The sequence below is a fragment of the Acomys russatus genome, chromosome 29, assembly GCF_903995435.1.
Source record: "Acomys russatus chromosome 29, mAcoRus1.1, whole genome shotgun sequence".
NCBI lineage: Eukaryota > Metazoa > Chordata > Mammalia > Rodentia > Muridae > Acomys > Acomys russatus.
Genome location: NC_067165.1, coordinates 26,018,799 through 26,038,510, shown reverse-complemented (window position 1 = coordinate 26,038,510; position 19,712 = coordinate 26,018,799). Strand labels below are relative to the sequence as shown.

Here is a 19,712-nt window from a genome sequence, read left to right as displayed (position 1 = left end):
ACCAAAACGAACATTACAGACAAACCTGAAAGGGGAGGCAGGAGAGCTCCCAGTGATTTTTGCCCAACAGTAAATGAAAAATAGCATGTGGCCAAAAAAGCATTCATAATCGCCAAACACCAGCAGTTAGCATCCCAGACAAGCAGTGCGCTATGCTCCACAAGAAGAGGATGGCTAAGTCTTGCCTACCCTCCAGATGTGCCCTAATGAGGGAAGGGCTGCACGGCACGCTGCACGCAGCTTCTTTGGCTGCAGTAGGGGCCGGACAACAGATTCTGAGCTGTTACTGACAACAGAGTCGGTGATGCCCGAGAGTGTCTGTCAGGAGAGGACACCTTATACCTTCCTTGGGTGTCTCTATTCAGAGCTTCATGTTATAGAGCTGCCAACAAAAGCCACCAGCAGGGACCTGGGCACGTAAGAATCTTCCTAAGGTTGTGGCTAAAGAGTGCTCCAAGCGCCTCTCAGTGAGACCTTCCTCATGTCCGGCACAGAGCTCACTGCAGAAGCACAGCAGGAACCAAGCTTGCAATGTGAGGTGGAAAAATGGTGAGTGACAAACAGCTAAATTGTTAAACATTTTAGGGGCTGGAGACAACATGGTGGTTAAAGCACTTGCTGCTCTGACAGAGGATCTGGATTCCGTGCCCAGTGCACATGTGCCTCACAATCTGTAACTCCAGTCCCAGGGCATCTGATACCCTTTTCTGGCCTCAACAGGCACTAGGCACACACATGATTTGTACATGCATGGAGGCAAAACACTTGTACAAAAACCAAACAAAAACCTTAAAGATGCCAAAATGCCCGCACCTTTATTTACAAGGGCACAATGAGAAGACAGCGTATTTCCACCACCTCCTGAACACCTGTAGCATCAAGATTCTGAGGCATGAGAACATGGCCAGCCCAGACAGAGATGGGAGGAAGTTCAAGGTCTTCTATTTTTGCTGCCTAGACCATTCTGGGGACCCATGGTCCATGCTGAGCCTATCCACGTACCTGCTCTCCAGAAGCCTGAATGACTCCATCACCACAGCCACCCAAATCTCCTGCCACGCCTCACTGGTCTCATCACTGTTTCTGTCCTGACTACATTTCATAACGTGTTCTCATCCTCACCACCCCCCAAACAAGGTTTCTCTGTGTAGTCCTGGCTGTCCTGGAACTTACTCTATCAAACAGGCTGGTTCCTCCCGGGCACTGAAACCCCTTCCCACATGGTCATCTGGGCAGCATCACCGCTGGGCTCGCCCACACTGCCCATGCTCTTCACCAGCATGGCTTTGCTCAACAGTTGCTTCAGTACATGCCTCCTGAACCTGGCTCCTAACTGAGCCGCAGTGGCTGCCGTCCCTGAGCCCATGCTGGCCCTCAGTGTTGACCATTTACAGACGGGTCATAAGCTCTGGGAAGGGAAGAAATGGTCTGAGTGTGTATTTCCAGGGCCCCCTGCAGGTCTGGTCTACGGATGAACAGCGTCAACCCTAGGGACAGATGCTAACAGATGCCTGCGCAGCAGCTCTATCCTCCCAGCTTGCCACACATAGTAAGGTGCCCAGTGTCATCCTTGCTGCGCTGCCCCTTAACACCAGACAGGAGCCACCGACTTCAGGCACCCCCCGAGCTGCAAAACAACTGGTGCAAAAGTGACTGGGACAAGGTAGTCCAGCAGCTTTCCCCGTTTTCAGATCAGATTCTACAGTGGGGAGAGGACTGTGGTAGGGCACACTCACGACAAGACCGCCAAGCACAAAGAACAAACTGTTGGTGAAGAACTCACTGGTGACGCAGTTTCCAAATGGCCTCATTTCTCCTCTGCTTGACCACAGGCTTCAAGAGAACCCCCGAATCATACACTCTGGGAACTTGCCTTCACTCTGCTGGGTGAGAAAGTCCTCTGGGAAGTATTGCTTCCCACCAAAGGGAAACAGCAGGACAGATGACATCAGGAAATGCCACTTAGATTCAAGCACGGCGAAATTTTGTCAAGCAAAAATAGTCTTTATTCAAATTTAATGGAAACAGGGGTCACTATACTTTGCAAGACGGGGAAAAATAAAATTAAAAAAAATTCTTTTCTTTCTTTAATATAAAACAATATAATCACAATACCAGAATATGGAGCTCTACAGTTTACTTCCTATGGGCTATGCAGGTATCAATTTCTCTTGACTGTGCTATTCACAACGTTGTTAAGTCCAGAAATAGGAAACCAAAGTGGTGGGAGACTGAAGACTTGCACTTTCACTACGTGGCACACATCAAAGGGCATCGATTCAAGGGCAAAACGGTTGAACTCACCACACCTACCTATGCCTTCATTCCAGCCTGAGGAGCCATCCGGTGCCGAGCTCCCTTTAGCCATGGCCAGGCCTGAGAGCCAAGGCGTTTGGATGGCCTACTGTGAGTCAAGGGAGGTCTGAGGAACTGCTTTTCAGTGGAGCGGGAAGGCCTGGCGCCGGCAGGCGGCACCAAGGAAGCACTGAGATTGAACAATTGGAGACACACCATTAGGGGAGTTAAATGTACAGCAGTGACGGGTGCTCTACTTCACTCTTGTGCTACGGCTACCAACATGTACAAAGACTTCTCAGCAGTTCCAGCGTGGCATAGCCGATTAGGACCTTGAGTGGGACCTGGATCTAGACCGGGATGGTGACCTGGAAGCAGACCTGGAGGGAGACTTGGACCGAGAGCGTGTTTTTGAAGCGGATTTTGACCTGGAGCGCGACTCTGCGGGGAGACCAGGTTTGGATTTGGAAGTGGATCTTGACCTGGCCCGAGGCTCTGGATTGGGGCCCACGCTCTCGCCCTCAGCCCGGCTTTCCCTCTGGCCAGACTCTGCCTTGGCATGTTCCCGCTCCTTTGATACTGAGCGGGATGGTGACCGGGAGTGGTCGGTGTCGTCCTTCTTTTTCTTGCTGCTGCTGCTGCTGCTGACCTTGCTGTCCCGCTTGCTGCTATGTTTCCGGCTGCGCTCACTCTTGCTGCGGCTCCGGCTTCGACTTTCTTCCCGGCTTCTCTTCCTGCCCTTCCGCTTGTCTTTGCTTTTGCTGCGGCTGCGGCTCCGGCTGCCCCCTTTACTGCGACTGCAGCTGCGGCTCTTGAGCTGGTTCTTGTCCTGGCTGTGACCTCTGCTCGTGCTCCTGCGCTTCTCCTGGCTCTTGCTCCGGCTGGGGCTGCGGCTCCTGGCCCTGCCAGCACTGTCGTTGTTCTGCAGCTTGTCTTCTGCGTGGTCTTTACTCTTGCTGCGGCTCTTGTCAGGGCTGCGGCTGCGGCTCTTGTTGTCTTTGCTGGGGCTCCGGCTTTTCTCCTTCTTACTGCGGCTGCGGCTCTGACTGCGGCTGCGGCTCTTGCTGCGGGAGTGGGAACCTGACCTGGAAGACACAGAGGCTGGGTGAGTGACAGGTGAGTAGACACTTAAGCAGGCCAAGGGCAGCTTTCTGGACCCCCGTATCAGTGCTGGGGGCTGAGACAGGGAGGCTGCAGGCCCACCTGGATCGGGAGCGGCTCTTTGAACGGCTGCTTTTGCTGCTGCCACTTCTGCTTCTGCTCTTCCGGGAATGTCTGCTTCGGGAGCGAGACCTGTGGGGGAGAGAAAACAACATACTTTTTTCAGACAGGGAATTGTCAACCTTCACTGGCCTTGAGTCCTGGGATTAAAGGTGTATAAACCACACACAAGTTGGAAAAAGAAAAATTTAAATTGCCAACAAGGAAGGGGCTGGAGATTTGCTTAGTGGTTAAGATTGCTGGTTCTTGCAGAGGACCTGGGTTCAATTCCCAGCACTGACAATGGTAGCTCACAATTGCCTGTAATCCCAGTTCCTGCGGATAAGATGTTCTGGCCTTGGCGGGCACCAGGCACACATAATACAGATACACACGAAATGCCCTCCTCTCCACAAAAATTTCAGTTATGTAGAAGAGACTGTCTAGAGTCAACCAGGAAATTCCTTTAATCAAAAAACATCTGTTCCACATTAACAGTTGGGCATGGAGTGTGCATGCTTGTAATCCCAGTGCCAGAGATCACAGACAAGAGGTGGGAATGTTCCAGGTTAGAGACTTAACTGAGCTGGATCCCAGCCAGCAAACACTCCAGCATAAAGACAACCATAGATGAACCAGGTAAATATGAATAAGGCTTGGATATTGGTGCAGACACAATTATGCATGTTTGTGTTCTTGGGGACATTTAGGTTAGTGCTATGACTTACTCAGCTTTTCCAATGCAACATAAACATACAGTATGTAAGTTGGACATGCTGGCACATACCTGTAATCCCAGTGCCAGGGGAGGCAGAGGCCGGCTGATCGCTGTGAGTTCAAGGCCAGCCTGGTCTACACAGAGAAACTCTGTCTTGGAAAACAAAAAACCAAACCAAACCCATAGTATGCAATATAAAGGAATGAAAGGGAACAAGACAGAATACTCCTGCAAACACATTTACAAACTGGTCTTTCAACTTTTAGGTCTGAAATGACAAGGAAAGGTATGAGGAAGCAATAAAGTGCATTCCCATGAATAGCAAACAGAAACAGAAGGCAGGAGTCTTCAGGAGCTTCTGATGACAGCTGACAGAATCAACCAAGTACTAAAATCATAACACCCCCTCCCCCTTACCCCGTGACAACTAGAGATCTCCATTGTTCCTTGCTGACACTGCTCAGCACAGTTAACACTCACACAGACGCTACTTATGCTGTGACAGGAGTTAGGTACAGAACACTGGCAATGCTGTAGCTTGCTGAAATATGCCATCTCTAATGTCACAAGCCCTAGCCTTGAGTTCATAGAAAATAAGCAGGTAGCACATCATGCGATTTCTATGTCTAAACTGTGGGAAAACTTTAACACAAATGTGTGCAAAGTTGCAGCGTCTCTACTCTGGGAAATTTACCCTCTCCTCAGGCCTGTCTGCTAGAAAGACACAGCCCAGTCTACCCATCACTTCCAGTTTTATGAGCTCTGTCTTTATGATGACTCTTACGGACCCCCCAGATTAGCTGGGCTGGGTTACACTGGCCATCACTTGCCTGTTTTCTCCAATGAGGAAAGAGACCAAATCTGTTTTGTTCCCAAATGCCTGGCAACTCTGGCTGTCTTTACTCACCCATCCCTTTTCTTTTTTGTTCTTCAAGACAGGGTCTCTCTGTTAAGTCCTGCATGTCCTGGAACTCACTCTGTAGACCAAACTGGCCTTAAACTCAAGAAATGCACCCGCCTATGCCTCCTGAGTGCTGGGATTTAAAGGCACGTGCCACCACTGCATGACTTTTACTCAGGGTTAGGTTGAGAGTTGCTCATAAGGAAGAATAAGTACAGGCACCCTGGCCATATGCGCTTCCAGCCCAGTTTATGACTCAGTTCCCCAGAGGAAAGGTGAGAGAGCAGCCACTGAGTGAGTCCTGTCTCAGGACTAGGACTTTACTTCTATTTGTATTTGTGATGTAAGAGGTCAAGGGTTTCACAAATAAGCTTTTCAGTTCAAAGTTCTGAGTTACTGAAGTATATGAAATCATGCTATGAGAAACCAGCAAGAAGACAGGATCGGGTTGTCCATGCTGACTAGAGAATTACTGTACAGTGACCGGACTCTCAATGTATCAACAGTACCTTGAGTGACTCCGGCTTCTAGAGTAAGACCGACGCCGTCTAGAACCTGGTTTGTCTTCAACTAATCTGATTTTTCTGCCGTTGACTTCAGTTCCATCCAACTTTTCCAACGCTCTTTTCATATCAGAATAAGACACAAATTCAATCACTCCTTCGTTTTTGCGTCCCTTGTGAGCATCTGCATATGTCACTTCTCCTGCCTGACGCATGTAATCCTAAAGGGGAAAAAAAAAAAAAAAAAAATAACAACCACGCAAATTAAAGTGCAGAAGGCAAGTGAGGCTGTGATGCATGTAGCATAGGCCTCTGTCCCCATTCTCTCTCAGGAGTCTGTGGTTTAGTCAGAGCAGAACCAGGCCTGACGTGTGAACAAAGGGAAGTTCACCAAGTGACAGGAATGAGCCTGGATAGAGATGCAGGGCCTGGGCGCACTTCTCAGGGTTACTATGTAACACACTAGCCCCCCCCCCCCCCCCCCCCCCCCCCCCCCGTTTTCTCTGTGTAGCCTTGGCTGTTGTGGACTCACTTTGTAGACCAGGCTGGCCTTGAACTCACAGGGATTGGCCTGCCTCTGCCTCCCCAGTGCTGGGACTAAAGGTGTGCGCTACCACACCCGGCCAGTAAAACACTTTTTTTAAAAAAATTTTTTATTATGTATACAGTATGCATCCAATCACATTATAGATGGTTATGAGCCACCATGTGGTTGCTGGGAATTGAACTCAGGACCTCTGCAAGAGCAGTCAGTGCTCTTAACCACTGAGCCATCTCTCCAGCTCCCCAGTAAAACACTCTTAATAGACATTTGTGCCGTGAGTTCATTTTGTTGAGTGCTGTCCTGGTTTGTAAACACTGAGCATGTCATTTCTCTATTTGCTACATCACAAGCATGTCCTGTCAGTGTGTCTCAATATACACAACCTTCCAGTCGCCATTCCTGCGTCGTTCACAGTTGTCAAGAGTGCAGGTCACACCTCAATTTGACCATTACTCATAATTCAAGCAAGGATGCCTCTGCACAAACATTTATTTATTTGAATTGTTTGCAGAAGTCCGGGAAAAAGACTAGGAGCCATCTGAACTAGGACAAGTTTAAGTGAACGTGGATGTGAGTCATGCTTAGACCAAGATGGGACTGCCATGACAAAACTGGGTGATGACGACAGGTGAAAAGCTGGGCTAGTGTTACTACCTTCTGAATTTTTATCTTACATGTATGAGTGTTTGCCTTGCATGTGTGCCTGTGTATCACATGCATGCCTGGTCTCAAGAGGCCAAAAGGCGTTGGGTCCCTGTAACTAGAGATGCAGAGGCTCGTCTGCACTGAGAGATCCACCTCTGCTCCCAAGGGCTGGGACTGAAGCTCGTAACCCCAAGCCTGGCTTTGCAGAGTTGTGAACTGCCATGTGGGTGCAAATCCATCTCCTCAGAACAGCTCTTAGCTGCTGAGCCCCCTCTTCAGCCCCACTATCACTGCTGTTTCAGCTGGCCACAATTCCAAACTAGTGATGGCTGACAGACTGCTCCTAATAGCAGCTACCACAGCGAGCGCTCTATCGTGTTTAAAGTGCACACTCCCTATTATAACCACATAGGCAGATGTGACCCATCTTACAGATGTGGACACTAAAGCACAACAAAGGTGCTAACTGCTCAAGGTCAGCGAGGTATTCATTAGGAAACAAAGGTGGTGGGAACCAAAGTTGGGGACGATTAATAGAAACCCAGAAAGATAGACCCCAGATTATGGCTGTGGGTAAATCCTCCAAGAGTTGCCTCTTTGCTGGGCGTGGTGGTGCACATCTTTAATCCCAGCACTCGGGAGGCAGAGGCTGGCAGATTGCTTTGAGTTCGAGGCCAGCCTGCTCTACAAAGTGAGTCCAGGACAGCCAAGACTATACAGAGAAACCCTGTCTCGAAAAACCAGAGTTGCAGGAGCTGGAGAGATGGCTCAGAGGTTAAGAGCACTGACTGCTCTTCCAGAGGTCCTGAGTTCAAGTCCCAGCAACCACATGGTGGCTCATAACCATCTGTAATGGGATCTGACACCTTCTTCTGGCTTGCAGGTGTACATGCAGGCAGAGCACTGTATACATAATAAATAAATCTTAAAAAAAAAAAGAAAAAGAAAAAGAAAAAAAGAAAAACCAGAGTTGCCTCTTTCATCCCAGCACCCAGGAGGTAGGGGCAAAGACCTCTAATGAGTTCAAGGCCAGCCTGGTCTACATAGACTCTGTCTCAACATTCTCCCTACCCTGCACAAAGAGGGAAAGAGGGCTGGGTAGGTAGTTCAGTGGTATAGCACTTGCTCAGTATGTGCAAGGTTCAATTTCCAGTGCAAAAAGAAATTATGTTAAACAAAATTATATTAAAACTGGTAGGAGGTAGAGAAACCAAATCTTTTTGTTTTTTGAGACAGGGTCTCTCTGTGTGTAGTCTTGGCTGCCCTGAAACTCACTCTGTAGACCAGGCTAGTTTTGAAATTACAGAGATCTGCCTGGCTCTGCCTCCCAAGTGCTGGAATTAAAGGTGTGCGCCACCACACCTGGCCTGAGAAACCAAATCTTTAATGAGAAACCAAGTCTTTAATATCTATTATCCTCATTTTCCTGAGAGTAAACCTGCCAAGGTACAGAAGCACAAAGCCAACTAAGGACTTTGCTAACACAACCAAAGAAAACACTAACACCTTTGAATACTCCATGCGGCCACATGTCAGGAAGAGTTAGTCGTGTTTTTTTTTAAAAATTAATTTTTGTATGTGTATGAGTGTTTTGCCTTCATGTATGCCTGTGCACCGTAAGAGGCCAGTAGGGGGCCTTGGATACTAGGGAACTGGAGTTACAGATGGCTGTGAGTAGCATGTGGGTGCTGGGAATTGAGCCTGGTTTAGAAGAGCTCTTTTGAGCCACCTCGCCACTCCCCGCAGCGCCCCCAGCCCAAGCTTGGAATTTTTGACTCAAAAATCTGTTTCAGAATAAATTTTCACTCCCAGTCTTTTTTTGAGCAAGGTCTCATCACGTAGTCACGGCTGGCCCCAAACTCACTACGTAGGTCAGGCTGGTCTCCAACTTCTAGAGTTCTGCTTGCCTCTGCCTCCCAAATGCTGTCCTGCCCAGCCTATAATAAATGTTTCTTGGAAGATGGCACAACTCCCACTTCCTTTCTGAGCTAAAGTTTCACCTCGGGAACTCACCATGTAGCCCTAGATGGCCTCAAATTCATGATCTTCCCATCTCAATTGTTTCTCAGTGCACACCACCATACCCGACTGTGAAACAATCTTACAAAAGAACACAGGCTGTGGGGGGCTGGAGAGATAGCTCAGAGGTTAACAGCAGTTAAGACTGGACTTCTAGAGGGCTTGAGTTCAATTCCCAGCAACCACACGGTGGCTTATACCCATCTGTAATGAGATCTGGGGCACTCTTCTGGTGGGTGGGTACACATGAAGGCAGGACACTGTATACATAATAAACAAATCTTTAGAATTAAAAAAAGAAACCAAAAACAAAAAACAAAAAAAAACCCAAAAAACACAGGCTAGACAGTCTTATTGTGTGGTTACACACCGGAAGCTGAAAGTTTGGAATATTACAGCTTTGGTTTATAGAAACATGGGTGGTCTTAGCTTTTTCTATAGAGCTCCACTCCATTATCTCTCTAGAACACTCTCTGCAGTGGAAAATTTTCATTTAATACAAATGATTTCTTGGAGCAGTTGGCCTCCATATGCAAAGTATGAGTGAAGTTTTGATGTCTTCTGCACTCCTATAGGACCTTTATCTGGAGAAGTGCCCAATGCTCTGGTGGTTTGCAAGTATGTAGTTCACTACACTGTGAATGCCTGGGCCCGCATAAATACACTTGCTTCCTACTCTTACCCATGCTCAACCTTAGCTGAAAAAGTTAACGAGGCCCAAACCTTTAGGTCTTGCCAGCTGCACCGACTTGACAAATTCTCCACAATAAGTCTGTACTCTGTGCGAGTAGGAGGGCCATATTTATCTCGACCACTTCTTCGATAACCATATCCACCTTTAGAAATTTCAAATAGACAAGATTATATAATGTATTTAGAGATGATGACACAACACACTCTTAAAACATGTAATTTAACCCCTCTCTGCAAACAGTAGCATGTATATTTCATCTATAGTCTCACCTTTAATTCTAGAGTTTAAATATGAAAATCCAGTAAGTTACAGGCATATACATTCACTTATTTCTATTTTAAATTTGCATGTTCAGCCACCAAGACCAAGAGATGGCCAGAAGAATCTCTGCCTTCCTTAAGAATGTCTGGGCAAAGGAGCTGGTGCTGTCCTTCTGTGTCTGGGGCCTTCCTGTAATTGTGTCCATGGTCAGGCCCTACACCAAGTATGCAGAAATGATAAACCAGGTCACACCCTACCACTACCCAGTGCCTGTGGGAGATGACGGGAACCTGCCTGATGTGCCCAGCCACCCCCAGGACCCTAGTTTGGAATGGCTGAAGAACCCATGAATACTCCTGCTGATGGAAGAGGCTCCTTCCCTGCTGCCCTTCAATAAAAATGTGAAAACCAAAGTAAATAAATTAGCATGAACAAATTACAAAATAACCATTTAGAAAAAGCAAAAAATTTTTTTCTTCTTCTTCTTTTTTTTTTTTTTGGAGATAGTTTCTTCGGCTGTCCTCAAACTTAGAAATCTGCCTGCCTCTGCCTCCCCAAGTGCTGGGATTACAGGTGTGCACCACTGAGCCTAGCAGAAAAGCAAACTATCAAATTAGTAACTATTATTATCATGGATATTTTAAAAATTTGTGAATATTTTATATGAAAAAAATACAGGCACCCATTTCAGTTGATCTCATCTGTGTCTAAGAGATCTTCAGGTCTAACTGAGCGGGACTGTGGCCATTGCATGGCTTCCTATTTTCCGTCAACCCAGGGCCACCCATGGAAAGGCAACCAAGGTCAGCAAATGGAGCAGGCTGTCATCTTAGCCTCAAAGAATTCTTTTAAATAAAAATGAAAGTGAGGTCTTTGTTAAATACATGCCAAACTGTATTACAGAGGAAAACAAAAGAAATCATTAAACATTATAAAGTATTAAAACAAATTCATGCATTGAGTATTAAAATTTTTTCTTTTGCAATTCTGTATTTTAAATGATATAATCTTACAGAAACAGCTTAAATATAAGTACCTTTAAATAAAACATTAAAATACTGTAATGATTAGCATTTATAACAAAGGCATGTTACTGATACAAGTATGTCCTTCAAATGCTTACTGCGTCCAGAACCGTAACTGCCATCCCGACGTGGGCCACGGGCATGCTCAACAATGACTCGCTCACCACAGAGGTCTTTGCCATTCAGTTCATAAACAGCATCGTCTGCATCTCGCAGATCATCAAACTCCACAAAACCATACCTACGAGAGAGCAAACAAACCTGGTTGGCACCATGGCACCTAGCTTCATGAACATGTCAGACATCAACGGAGTTCATGCTTAGCACAGGCTGGGGTTGCAAACTAAGGGCCAGCTTTCTCTTTTCTGTAGCCCAAACCACCTTGCTTTGTGCCAACAGGCAAATGCAAGAGTCGGAAGGCTGTGTATCATCTAGCAGGAAGCCGCAGCAATTCCAAGGGCTGCTTGGTTTAAGGAATCAAAACTCTGAACTTCATGGGATCAATCTGTGACTTTTCAAAGACCACATGAACTCACCCTCTTGCAGTTTTACAAGTGGTACCTAGGTGCTGCTGGGCCTCCACTGATGCACTGTCTTATTAACTGGTCAGTCATGTTCAAAGTAAAGCAGGTAAGTCACAGCATCTTAAGTTTCTTTTGTCAAAAGATCTTTTCTTTCAAAGTTCCTGTTTTCCTACCTAAACAAATTAGTTACAAATGAATTGACTCTTCTAGAAATTACTAAAAAACAAAAACAAAAAACAAAAAACCCCCAACATCTGGAGCTACTGGCTTCCCTGGGGGATTTCAAGTTCATTTCCATGGTGTCTGAACAGGCTGGAGTGATCTATATCTGGCCGTACAAGCTTCTATCGTATTCCCAGGAACTTTGGAGCAGAGATACGATGGTTTAATACATGCGGGGGAAACTCTCCCCAACCCCAAATCCTTTTAATGCCTATTACAGACTAGTTTGTTAAGCAAAGTGCAGAATCTGGAAGCAAGGTTAAACTTCCCTGAATGAAGATTTAGTTTGATCTATGAAAGGCCTGCTTTGTGAGCGCTGTCTGTATTTTAAAGCCAGAATCATCCTTCGGATCCTGCCACATCATCACAAGGGAGTTACAAGCCAATTCTTTAGACTCTTACAAGCTTGTGCACAGGCAAATAAATGGTGTTCTTCTGTGCTTAAACACACTGACACTGGACACAGGCTATAACACTTGCCAGGGACAACAACAGCAACACCACCTCAGGGGGTTGTTTCTGTGGACGGGGTGGTGGTTAGGCAGAGTTCACTATGGAGCCCTGGCTGGCCTTGAACCTCCCACCCTCGTTCCTCACCAAGCTCCGAGTGTGAGATTACGGGTGTGTATGCACCCAGTTTAGTTTCTTGTCAAGTGGGATTTCAGAATTGCGAAATTTACCTTTATGAAAGAGTTCTTTCCAAACAAATCTCTCTAGGTGACAATGGTTGAGGTTACAAAGTGACATGGTCCAGGGCAATCTTTGGTGAGTTAAATCTTAAATCATATTCACACACACACACACGTGTGTGTGTGTGTATGTGTGTGTGTGTCAGGTGAAACTCAGAGGAGTTGGTTCTCTTCTTCCACCATGTGGATCAAGGACTGAACTCAGATGGGCAGCCTTGGCAGAAAGTGCCTTTTCCCACTAAGCTATCTTGGTGCTCCCCCATTTAGTGTGTGTGGGTTTTTAAATGCTGAAATGTATGAGTGGCATTCAACCTTTAAGATGCACTGACTTGCCATTAAAAACAAAAAAACAAAAGACACACCTAGTTACTTTAACAGAAGTATTTTCAGAATAACTGCTCATGTAGCTCTGTGGAGTCCCCCCGCACCTCCCCCAAGACAGGGTTTCTTTATACAGCCTCGGCTGTCCTGGACTCACTTTGTAGACCAGGCTGGCCTCAAACTCCCAGCGCTCAGCCTGCCTCTCTGTGGAGTTTTAAATCAGGCTTCCACAGGCTGGAATTAGGAGCAGCTTAGTAAGAATGGTCTTGAGCAACATGCTGTTGTACTGTCAAGGCAAATAAAACAAAGCCCTCCTAACCATTCACTATGTTCAGAACTGCTTCATTCACTAAAAAACCTTAATGGATACTAGATTTTATCTGTTCCTAGATAAAATGAGTCACCAGGGAGGTGATCATTTAACAGAGATAATTTGTTTTTTTTTGAGACAAGGTCTCATTATATAGCCCTGGCTGGCCTTGAACTCATAGAGATCTACCTACTTCCAGTGCTGAGATTAAAGGCATGTGCCACCAGATCTGGCAAGGTAGTCTTCTAAAAAGCAGATTAAAAAAAAACAAAAACAAAAAAACAAAACCAAAACAAACCCAACGTTACTTTAGTTTGGCTTTGTTTAGATCCATTTAGAGAGAGAGATCATAAAATACCCAGAAGAACAAAGTATGGTCCTTTCTGTAACTGTGCAGACCCGCCCTGGATCGGCTCTGCTCACGGCATTGCTGTCCTGCACCAGGTGAGAAGCAGATACCAAGCAGAAGAAGGACGGGCAAGAAGAACACTTGCCATGGACCTGATGAGATGGCTTTCTCTAAGTGGTACCCATTGGCTCAGCACCAACTCCTAAACACTAAACAGATAAATTACAAGAAAAAACATTTCTTCAAACAGTTAAGATTTATGACTACAAATCACAGAACCACAAAACCCAAGACCCTAAGCTCTTCAGGGCAACTGAGGCAGGAAACCCAGTTGCAGTGGGCTCATGAAGCTTCAGCTTAGACTCCATGGGTGCAGCTCTCATCAGAGATCACCCTGTTCTATGGCTTACATGTACAGCTCATGTGACCTTCAGGGAAAGCCATGACAGCCTATTCAGGGGAGGCATAGTCACTGAAACATAAATCAATGTTCAGGCAGACCAATCTCTACAGCTGAGGCTAAAGCAAGACGAAGCAATGTGTGATGCCAGAGGGAAATGGCCCCTGTAATCTTTCCTAATATTTACCTCTAGAAACGCCACAGGGGGCCACTTAGTAGCCATTATTTGACTAAGTCAAATAGTTGACTTCAGGTCCAATTTATTTCACAGGAAAACTGGTGACTCCTCTGTGAAGTGCTTAAAAATCTATGGAGTATTTTAATGACAAAATTCAGATTAAAGATGAAATCAGGATCATATTATCATTTCTCTCTGCCACTGGCATGAACAGAGTTGAAACCACAAAAATACCTTAGAGAAAAGCAGAAATGGTGGTGGTGGTGGTGGTGGTGGTGGTGGGGGAGTCCTGTTCTGGATGGAACAGACACTAGGTCAGACTCAGCTTTGTTTTCTGCAAGCAGGTCCAGTGAACTAGCTATGAATAGGCAGCAGCCTGGGTAACAGGGATAAAATGTCACCTAGTATTAACAATGTGACCTTATTTAATATTCATAGCACTCAGGAGCCAGGCACCAGTAACCCTGTTTCACAAATGAGAAACTAAGGTACAAAAATTAAAGAACTCTCATTAGAAGCTAGGCAGGGCCAGTGTGCAGAGCCCTGTCCTGGCTGTAGGCTCAGTTCTGTTAGGAAAGAACCCAACAGTATATTTATTGGTGTGTGTGTGTGTGTGTGTGTATGTAATTGTCAAATAAGAGTACATAATACATACAACCAAGGTTTGTCCCAACATAAGAATATGATAAATGTTAAAATCTGCACTCCTTTGACTTAAGGAGTCAAACTTTTGACTTAAGGAGTTAAAACTTTCAAAAGTGGGGCAGTCTAGACCAAGAGAGAACAGCACCAGACGTCAGGTTTAATTTTAACGTTTTACTAAGATATCTTTTAAAACTATGGGCCCCAAATTAGTTTTAAACATCTTAGCAGTCCTTCAGCTGAATTTTCATGTCTTCAAAAAACAAATCTTTCTCGCAGATACCGGTAATTCTTAAAAACCAATCTGCACCCCTCTTCTTTAATAAATGGCTCCCCCGCCCCACCCCAGGGTTTCTCTGTGTAGTCCTGGCTCCACTCTGTAGACCAGGCTGGCCTAGAACTCAAGAGATCTGCCTGCCTCTGTCTCCCAAGTGCTGGGACAAAAGTGGTACTCCACCACTGGAGGGCTAATAGTCGTGTTTTACATTTTAAATATTAACTTGAACACTATCCCCTTTGTAATTTACAGCAAATTACACGAAAGTGGCCTATTCTCAAAAACCAACCAAACAAAGCTCTCTGAAATCCTTCTGTCCAGGTAGGGAGGGATCTGAGACATGCATGTGACTTTATCACATGACACAGCGCCTGGTGGGACTGTAAGGCTCAAAAATCGTAGCTTGGGCAGATACAATTTCTTCAATTCTAACTATAAACCCCCTGTTGCTGTAGAAAGAGTGTCATTAGGAGATTCTAGAATGGGAATGATGAGTGTGAGGAATTGGGGGCAAGGAACAAGTGCAGACTCTATCTAGCAGAGACTAATAAGCCCTCACCCCTCACCTTCAAGGGAGGAAGCATTTCATGCTGTCCCGTATGCTACGTGTAAGCACTCACACACAACACTTCAATTAAACAAGCAAACAAAAAAACCTCTCTCTTCAATGTTTCTTCTATTGTCTCTTGCCAAAGTGTTTTCCTCTGGTCCTGGCATATCCTGACAAATGCAGTCAAAAGGATGAGGGGAGAAGGGAGAGCTGGTATCATTTTCTCCTTTAAAAAGTAAGCTTTACAACTTTGAAACAAGTCAAGTGGGTACCTGGACAGCATAAAGCAAAGCCATGTTGCACCCATGGATGTTCAGGTCCTTGGTCCATTCTCACCCCTGTGCAGTGCTCTAGGCTTCCTCATGCACAGCTTATGTATCACTCAGGTTATTTGTCAAACTGAAAAAGCACACCTGGAATGATATATTTTCAGTCCAAGGTCCCTTAGCATGTTCATTTAGAAAGGCTAATCACATTTCTTGCAGGAGTTACCACCCAAGTTCACATTGCTGCCAAACAGGCTTTCTCTGATCCCAGTAGTTGTCAATACCAGAGGTCCCGAACACCACAGAAGTGCCTTTTTCTTTATGTCCTAGTGAAGAGGATGTCACTTAATTCACCCTCTTTACAATGGTTTAGGGCTGTCTGTCTTCTGAACAGCCCCACTCATCAAGGAGACTGAGCACAGGCCCAGGGGAGAAATGCTAAGCATGACTGGCCTGGAAATGGGCTAATGGAGCAGGTGTGACTGGAGGGTGCTGCCGGGGAGTGGATACAAGGAGCAGGGAAAGCAAGCCTCCATGCGTAACTGCAGACACCCACCAACACTGCTTACCGAGGAGCATGCCTCGGGTGGTCTCTCAATAAGGGAAATGTGCCCGTTTCCACAGTGGATCTCTGCTCACCTTTGTCCTAAAACTGTGCCACATGCTTTTCTTTGGATGTGGACATGACAGTCCTCAGCCAACCATCAGCAGGATGTGAGTTTTGCTTTCCCAATGTGGTGAGCCATTCCCACATTCACTCATTTTTCTTGTAAGAACCGAACCTCTCCATGGCTGGTCAGGATTAGGGATGTTGCTGTAGCCAAGGAAAAATTTTCATCTGTTGAAGTAAACCCACGGGGTGGCTTGAACCCTCAATCTAGAGCCAGTAGCACTGTATTTTGAGGGCAGAGCCCTTAAATCTGCCCTGAAAGAAATGGTATTCAGTGAACAGGAATCAAACAGCTTTCAAAGCACTCAGCAGATCCTAGGCTTCAACCAACTTGGGCCTTAAGAGGTGACAAGGGCACAGTGATAGGATAGTAAAGAGTAATTCTTGCTAGCTGCATCAAGTGCACAGAAACCTGTAGAACAGAAACAGTCCTACAGCCAACTGTCGTGCTCAGGTGAGGCCAACTTGGAGAAGCTTGTGAACGAGAACAGTGTGACTGGCCTGATCCCACAGGTCTCCAGCGTTCTAGGGCCCCAGCAGCCAGGCCCTCACAGCACAGTCACTGCTTAGCATCAGTGGTCATGGGTGCGAGCTGACTTCCGCAGTGACTGAGGGAGTTTACAACCCACAGTGGCCAGCTGCTGCTCCAGGAGCAGGTTCCTGAGACCCTTTCCTATTCTGAGACAGGAAGGAGGCTGCTCTTGGCTTTCTGCCCTCCCTTTCTTTAGTCTCAGAGGAGGGAGGGCCATCAAGGCCACCCAGAGAAGGTGGAAGACTTACCCGTGCTCACTCAGTGGCAGAGCTGGGGTGCGACTTCAGGGCTCACCATTACCCAGCCTGGGGCTCTTTCACGTCGGCAAACTGGCAGTTCCCGCACACCAAGAGAGCTCTCTGATTAGAGCTAGTGTGGATTCCTGGTCTGCAAACGGTTGGCCACAGCTCAGTCTGCACTTGATCTTTCCCCACCTTCAAAGAAGAAAACCTACCTCATGATTCCTCTCTTCCAGAGCCCCTGATCACCTGATTCACTCCCAACAACCTTGCAATCAGAAAATTTCTAACTATTCTCCTCTGGTTAACCACTGCAATCTTGTCAAGTTCCAAGAATTTTCTTGTTGTTCTGGGTCCTTGGGACTGTTTCTGTCTGATCATATTCCGATTACAGCTATTTTCACTCAGGCAACTTGTCCTTATACTGTAGTGAGGAAAGCCAGCAGCTAAATCACTGTTGCTTAAAAGTCTGTGCCTCCTAATGTCTTTATGTCCTTCTAAAGGCCCTGACTACACAAGCTGAATCCTTCTGGCTTCCTAGGGCTGAGAAGCACCTCCTCCAGGAAGCCTCAGCACCTTGCTGAGTGATGCTCATCCAGACAGCCATTTCTCTAGCACTTCCACCAGTTTTATGTCTTACAAGGCAATGCTTTTCTTTTCAAGCCTTTGTTTCTTTTGTTGTGCTTATCCTGCTACTTAATTATGAGGGTTCTCACATAACAAAGGCTAGTACCTGTTGGATATTTAGCGCAGTACTTGGCTCATAGTAAAGAAATATTTTTATTATGTGTAATATTTCATTTGTTACTCATACTGAATACAAAGAGCAAATTATTGTTTTCACTCACAATGTGGTAACTAAGGCTTGGAGAGGCCAGGCAGCTTGTTCACAGTCAGGGAGCTTCTACGAGGAGGAGTTAGAGGTGAACCCAGCTCAGGACTCTTGAATCTCAGCTTTAAGCCACAGATCCCACAGCCTTTGAAAGGCAGATGGCTTCTCCTGTTCTCCCAACAGTCCCGAATAGAATCTTTTCTATTTAGTAAGCACTGCTGCTTGAATTAACCATAATCTAACCTCAGATAAGCCAGGTGGTAGTAGTTTTTGATACAGCAGGGTGAAGTCTCCAGAGAAAAAGGACATTGGTCTCAGAGTGGGGTGAAGCACTCTAAGCCGGGGCATGAGACAACCAGGTTACTTTCACTCTTGTCTTTTGGTTCCCATTAGCCAGTGTCAGCCATCTGGTCCTTCCGAAAACATGTGTGGGTTCAGAACATAACAGACTAGAAGGATAGAGGAAAAATAAGATTATTCTGTGCAATCTTCATTCTGGAGGTCCCGCATCAACCCCTACAGTCTGTCTTTGCTTCTAAGGCTCAGCAAAAATTAGATCAGGATAGATACTTGGACCTAGTTGTAATGATGTCAGTGATCACCAATGACATACTTAAGGATACACTTAATTAGTTTTGTAATGAATGGTGATTGGGACCAAAATATTTGTGTTTATACATGAATATTAGGAGGAAAAAATGGGCCAGAAGTCAAATACTAGGTTTACAGACTTCCAAATATAAAGACTTCAGTAGCAATGGATGATACACATCTAAGACCTGATTTAATTTTGATTAATTCCAAGCTCCTCCACCCCATTAGGACTTTCCCTTCAAATTCCTTTGTAATAATAACCAACTTCTGCTTCTCTGTCTTGCTATGTGTTGAGTATTATAGGAAGCACACATTGCTTTACTCAGTTTTCCCTACTCTGAGGTCTACTGCCATCTCCAACAAAACAGAGAATTAAGACTTGGAGCTGCTGCAGCTGCTGGGTCTCCGGCCAAGGCTATTCAAGATTCTGAGCCTCTTCAAACTCAGATCCTAACCCAGAGCCCTACACCTCATCAGACTCTGTCATTTCCCAGAGCCAACGAAAAGTAGTCCTTAACAGGAGAGCCCGGAAAAACAAGGGTTCCAGGAGTACAGGCATAAAAAAAAAGACAAATGCCCAGATGCTGACCACAGCTACGAGCATAGTAAAGGCAGACACAGCAATCCTGGAGCTGGTGTGTATGAACACTACTGAGCTGTAAATACTTATTTTCTAAGCCACTAGTAAAAACAAAAATAACTATAAAGTTTTCAAAAGTTCAAGGGCTCTGATCTCATCAATGGATTAATCTATCAACGAGCTCATATTTTGATGGGAATTATTAGGAAGCAGTGGGAACTTTTGTGGGTATGGCATAGTTGGAGGACATAAGTCACGAGTGTGTATTGGGGGGTATACAGGCCCTTTCTTATTTCTCATCACAAGGTGAGCGGTCTCCACCACCACAAGTCCCAGTTGACAAGACATTCTCCTTAACAAAGAAAGCAGACGAACATGGACTAACTATCTAAAATGGTAAACCCAAACAAGTCTTTATTCTCATAAGTTCATTTGCTCAGTTCTTCAGTCACAGCAATGAAAAATGACTAACATGAAGTAAATCATTTGGTGAAAATAAAAATCTAATGAAAAATAGCTAAATTCAAATCTCCAGGTTTGTTTTGATTTTTAGCTGGAGACTGGACCTGCTAGGCACATAATGTACCACTGAGTTAACAATCATTATAAAAATTAAAAACGTACTCCAGAATAAGTAGATTTTTAAAAGTTTTACTTTGTAATTGTTCAGACAACCTATCTACCAAGTTGCTTCCGTCAGCCTAAACTTTAAAAACAAACAAACAAACAAAC

The 19,712-nt window shown here is 45.6% G+C and overlaps 2 protein-coding genes across 4 annotated transcripts in view; one reads left to right on the top strand and one right to left on the bottom strand.

Annotated features, from left to right (window-relative positions):
• Positions 1–1,845: 1,845 nt before the first annotated feature.
• Srsf4 (serine and arginine rich splicing factor 4) overlaps positions 1,846–19,712 on the bottom strand; it is a 28,590-nt gene continuing 10,723 nt past the window's right edge. Inside the window, exons 1-9 of one of the 3 annotated variants that reach the window (XM_051170939.1) lie at positions 18,050–18,223; positions 16,984–17,169; positions 16,173–16,458; positions 15,540–15,680; positions 10,904–11,046; positions 9,549–9,661; positions 5,624–5,838; positions 3,499–3,588; positions 1,846–3,380 (exon numbers count right to left, since the gene is read on the bottom strand). In XM_051170939.1, the coding sequence (XP_051026896.1) occupies positions 2,621–3,380; positions 3,499–3,588; positions 5,624–5,838; positions 9,549–9,661; positions 10,904–11,046; positions 15,540–15,574 (1,356 nt within the window). In that variant the 5' untranslated portion in view covers positions 15,575–15,680; positions 16,173–16,458; positions 16,984–17,169; positions 18,050–18,223 and the 3' untranslated portion in view covers positions 1,846–2,620. Of the gene's footprint in view, positions 3,381–3,498; positions 3,589–5,623; positions 5,839–9,548; positions 9,662–10,903; positions 11,047–15,539; positions 15,681–16,172; positions 16,459–16,983; positions 17,170–18,049; positions 18,224–19,712 lie in introns of those variants that run through there. The other 2 variants (XM_051170938.1, XM_051170937.1) reach the window with 2 other exon arrangements.
• LOC127211908 (NADH dehydrogenase [ubiquinone] 1 alpha subcomplex subunit 3-like) lies at positions 9,891–10,130 on the top strand. The gene has a single exon (XM_051172012.1). The coding sequence runs from the start codon at positions 9,891–9,893 to the stop codon at positions 10,128–10,130; it is 240 nt and encodes a 79-aa protein (XP_051027969.1).

Excerpts from the sequence above, each read along its gene's own strand:
- LOC127211908 (XM_051172012.1), top strand. The coding sequence starts at position 9,891 with ATGGCCAGAAGAATCTCTGCCTTCCTTAAGAATGTCTGGGCAAAGGAG.